This window comes from Frankliniella occidentalis, unplaced genomic scaffold (assembly GCF_000697945.3).
Source record: "Frankliniella occidentalis isolate FOCC.00 unplaced genomic scaffold, Focc_3.1 Scaffold53, whole genome shotgun sequence".
NCBI lineage: Eukaryota > Metazoa > Arthropoda > Insecta > Thysanoptera > Thripidae > Frankliniella > Frankliniella occidentalis.
This window is the reverse complement of record NW_026267183.1, coordinates 274635-278707: the sequence shown is the minus strand read 5'-3', so window position 1 is coordinate 278707 and position 4073 is coordinate 274635. Positions and strand designations below refer to the sequence as shown.

The window sequence follows — 4073 nt, the reverse complement described above, 5'->3', positions numbered from 1 at the left end:
CTTCTCTCTGCCGCTCCACCCAGCCCAGCCGCCTCGTGGCGAAGCTGACTCCGGAAAGGGTGGTGTATTTCGCTGCATCAGGCGTCGTCGTGGCCGCGCGCCGCCGCGCCCCATCGCGTCCCTCAGGAATGTATGCGAGCCTGGGGCGTAGCTAAGGGAGAAGCTAGGGTGTGTAGCTTTGGAGGCGTAGCTAGGCGTTTAGCTAAGGGGAGTAGCCCGCCGAGGCGCAGCTGGGGGTGCATCTTTAGGAGGTCCCAATAAGCTGGTGGCTCTGCTAAGGATGCGGCGAGTGCTGTGGGTGGGATGGACGGCTAGTGGCGCTGGCGCCCCGGCGCTCGCGATGGCTCGCTGGCCTCCCCCGCGGCGAGCCCCCCCGCGGAGGTCCCGCGAGGGGCGCGGCGGCACCCAAGGGGGGGCCCCCAGCCGGATGGACGAGAGATAGAGAGAACCCATCGCGTCTGCGCCGCGCCTACGCCGCTGACCGGGCCGGGGGACGCGGACACTTGAGTCGCCGAGGCTCGACCATAGCCCCCGGCCCGGCCCCTGCTGGACCACACGGTCACATGAGGACAGCATTCTCACAGGCAGCCGGGGGACGGGCCGCGCGTCCGCTGAGCAGCAGCAAGCAGCAGCAGCAGCAACGCGCCTCTCGGAAACTCCAGTGCAAAATGCAGGTTCTGCGCGCGCCCGCCGGCCGACCTCGCTGTGTGTCGAGCTGCTGTAGCAGCAGTAGCAGCGCGGACGAAAAAGAAAAGGAAAATGCCCTGTGAATTTTTCCTTTCCTTTCGACGCCGATTGTGTCAGCAGCAAGCGCTTTTGCTGTCGATCGTGGGATCAGTGGCCCGAGCGGTGGTGCTTCGTCGTCGCGGTGCTGGCTGGTGGTGGAGGTCCGCGTCGAGGGATCGCGTTGCGGGGCGGATACGACCGCCGCTGACACTGGGGCTGAGCTGGCTTCGCGGGGGCGCGCGGCGCGCAGAGAGTGCAGTGCCGTCACGGCTAGACACACACTTGCGTGTGCCCGGGCCCCGGGCCGCCGCACTGCTCGCTCGCCGGTCGTTCGAAACTCTTCAAGTCGCTATTTCTGTCCGCGGCACTCTCCAGCCGAGGCGAGGACCCGAGCAGCAGCAGTGCCTCACTCTCCGTAATACATACAACGCCCTCCTCTTCTTTGCTCTTCTCTGTGCAGCCACACGGGGCCCAAACTCCGACGGTACGGTGCGGCGCGACGCGTAAAGTCTCTTCCTCCGAAATCTCGTGCTAATCTTTGATTATCGAGAGATTCCTTTGAAATATCACGCGACTAATCTTAAAAATCCCTTTGAAAACCCCCTGGAAACCCCCACAAGATCTTTGTGAAATTTGTGACAGGAGGACGCGATGTTGTTGACGAGCAGAACAGTGGCTCTGTTGTTTGTGCTGTTGTTCTGATGGTTGGATGTTGGACGCTCTGCGTGGACGCGGTCCTGCAGGTCTTCGCTGCGCCGCGCCCGGCCCCGCCGCGGCGGCGGCTGGTTTTGGAGGCTTATAGCGGTTCCGTAGGGTACCGCCGGGCCGAGCCGGTGGGCTGTGCGACCGGTACCGGCGGCGGGTACTTGAAACGGCGAGTGACACTCTCGGCAGCCAGAGGGGCCATGCCGTTCCACTGTAACTGCTGCACTGAGAGAAATGTTTCGTTGTAGCCATCAACATTTTGATACCCACGACCAAAATTTGTTCGGCTTAGTCACAGGCATCAAAATTTTAGTTGCTGGAATCCAAAAGTTTAGTTGCTGCGACTAAAATTTTGATGGCCATGACTAATCCGGACTGATCGAACAATTTTTGATCGCTGCAACGAAACATTTCTCTCAGTGTGCTGCCACCTCAGGGCCTCGAGTGAGCAGTACCAGTGAGCCCCCCTGCAGGGCGAGTGATCAGCATTTGGTGGCCCGATGTGTAGTTGAAGTCGGCCCCGTGATGTTCCACGCCCCCCGGCTAGCGCCCACAGGGTGGCCGCCGGGTCGCCGCCGCGGAGGGAAGTCCCAATAACACCGAGCCGCAGTTGTGCCCCAGCCAGCGCGCTCTGGCCCGAGGCCCTGCACTCCCTTAACCTTAACCTCTGCTGCAAGTGCATAACGGGGACGGGGGCCGGGTGCGCGCCCTGCCCTGCCAGGGCCCTGCTGCGCGGGGGGCAGGGGCGCCCCTCTGAGGGGGAGAAGAGGGGGAGGGGCACTGATTGTTGACAGTCCGCCGGGGCGGGGGCGGCGGGGCGTGGTGGGGTGGGGCCCTCTCGCGGAGGTGAGTCGGCCGTAGCGACTTGGCGCTCCCGAGCACCCGCGACGCCAGCGCGCCCCGCGGCCGTTCGCGCGGCAAGCTGCTTGCTGGCTGAGCCCGCCGCCGAGCCGAAGCGGAGCGAGCGGGAGCCCTCCCTCGATCCGCGTCCCGAGCCCCCAAGCCGGTCGGGGCCGAAGCGAGGCCGAAGTGGCGGGGCCCCCTTCGGCGCGCGTTCGGCTCGCGTTCGGGTCCGCGTCGGCTCGAGCCAGGGCCGGTGGCGCGGGCGGCGGGCGGCGGGCGGGCGGCAGGCAGCCAGGGCAGCCAGTCCACCCAGCCGAGCCGCGCCGCGCTGACGCCCGAGCCCGCTGCCGAGCATGCCCCGTGCGCCGCGCACAGGCCGCGAGCGAGTGAGTGCACTGCAGGTGCGCGCCCTGGCCCCGCCAGGACCGCCAGCTGACCCCAAAGGATTAACAGTCGTCAACCCCCTTCGCCGCCCTCCGGCCCGTCTTTGGATTATCGTGTGTTGTCTTGATTGACGAAGAAGAGCCAAGTCCTCTGTGTGTGTGTGACCGCCTGTGCGTGTGTGTGTGAGTGTGTGTATGCGCGCGCGTGCCAGCGTGCGTGTTGTGCAGTGCAGTCCAGTGCGTTAGGGCTGGCCGTGTGCCCCTGGGCCCCCCTGGGCCCCCGCGGCCCCCTGGCCCCGCTGGGCCCCCTGGATAGCCCCGTCGGCCCCGTCACGGATACCCAGGATTATGCCGGCCGGCCAGGGCCTGGGCCCCAACTCCCCATGTGCAGCGCGGCCACGGACGGGTAGGTGTTGTTCCTGTCTGTGTGTGCGAGAGAGACTGAGAAGCCGGCGTCGTCGTGCTGGGCGTCGTGACGCTCATGCTGGAGGAGGGAAGGGGATGGAAGGCGTCCTCCCTCCTGCCGTCTTGCATTGGCCACGACGAGAAGCATATCTTATTCTCCTTTCATAGAAAAAGTGCTTCGATAAATGGGAGGGGGGAGGGGGGCGTGCAGGTGTGACGACGGCTGTGCTGTCGCCTCCCCCCCCCCTCCCCCCTTCTCCTTCAGTCCCCCCGTCTGCTCCAGGCGCAGGACGGGCATCTGACGTGAGGATGACACGGTTCGGGGGATTGTCTGCGCGTTGACAAGGCCTCCTCCTCCTCTGCCGCCTCCACCGCCGCCCCCGCCACCCTCGCCCGCGCCTGGGTTATCCCCCCCTCCCTTCCCGCCCGGCTCCACCAACGTCGGCGTCTCGTTGTCGTCAGGTCGACCTAAAGCGATGCCGTGATGTGGTGCTTTTACTTTTCGCCCCCTGAGGGCGGCATCCTTCACCACCTCTGGGCCTATATCCCCCGCTTCGCCGCCCCCTCCCCCCTTTTCTCCTGCGCTCGCTCTCCGTCCCCGTCTCCCGCAGGGGGTGTTTTTGTTTGACGGGCGAAAAGGGATGGCGCGGCGAACGTGCGTGCGGAAGGTTGATGGTGTCATTTCGGTCCGTCGTGGAGAAGTCGTCGCCCGTTTCGTTTTATTTTCCGCCCCCGGCGCAAGCCCGTGCGCGGCGCTGCTGCTCGGCGGTCGGATTCCCTCCTATTTCACCAGCGATTTCGTCCCGCCTCTTCCTCCGCCACCCCTGGTTGCTTGGGGCTCGCTCCTAAACTCCTTTCTCACTTACCTTGACGATAAATTCCAAGATTTTTCATATCGCCGCCGAAAAGGCTCACAGCCTTTTGGGGGAGGGGGAGGGGGGCGAATGGCCTCCAAAATGGCTCCGGAATGGCTCCAGCAGCGCGGCGGGCGCGACGCGCAATAAAGGTTGC

The 4073-nt window shown here is 65.2% G+C and overlaps 1 protein-coding gene across 3 annotated transcripts in view; it reads left to right on the top strand.

The window, feature by feature from the left end:
• Positions 1-4073, top strand: part of LOC113210969 (nuclear receptor coactivator 2) — a 112256-nt gene that overhangs the window by 18632 nt on the left and 89551 nt on the right. Inside the window, exon 1 of one of the 3 annotated variants that reach the window (XM_026429184.2) lies at positions 2576-3063. The exons of the other annotated variants lie outside the window; for them this stretch is intronic. Coding sequence (XP_026284969.1) covers positions 3041-3063 — 23 coding nt within the window. The 5' untranslated portion in view covers positions 2576-3040. Of the gene's footprint in view, positions 1-2575; positions 3064-4073 lie in introns of those variants that run through there. 3 annotated transcript variants of the gene reach the window in all.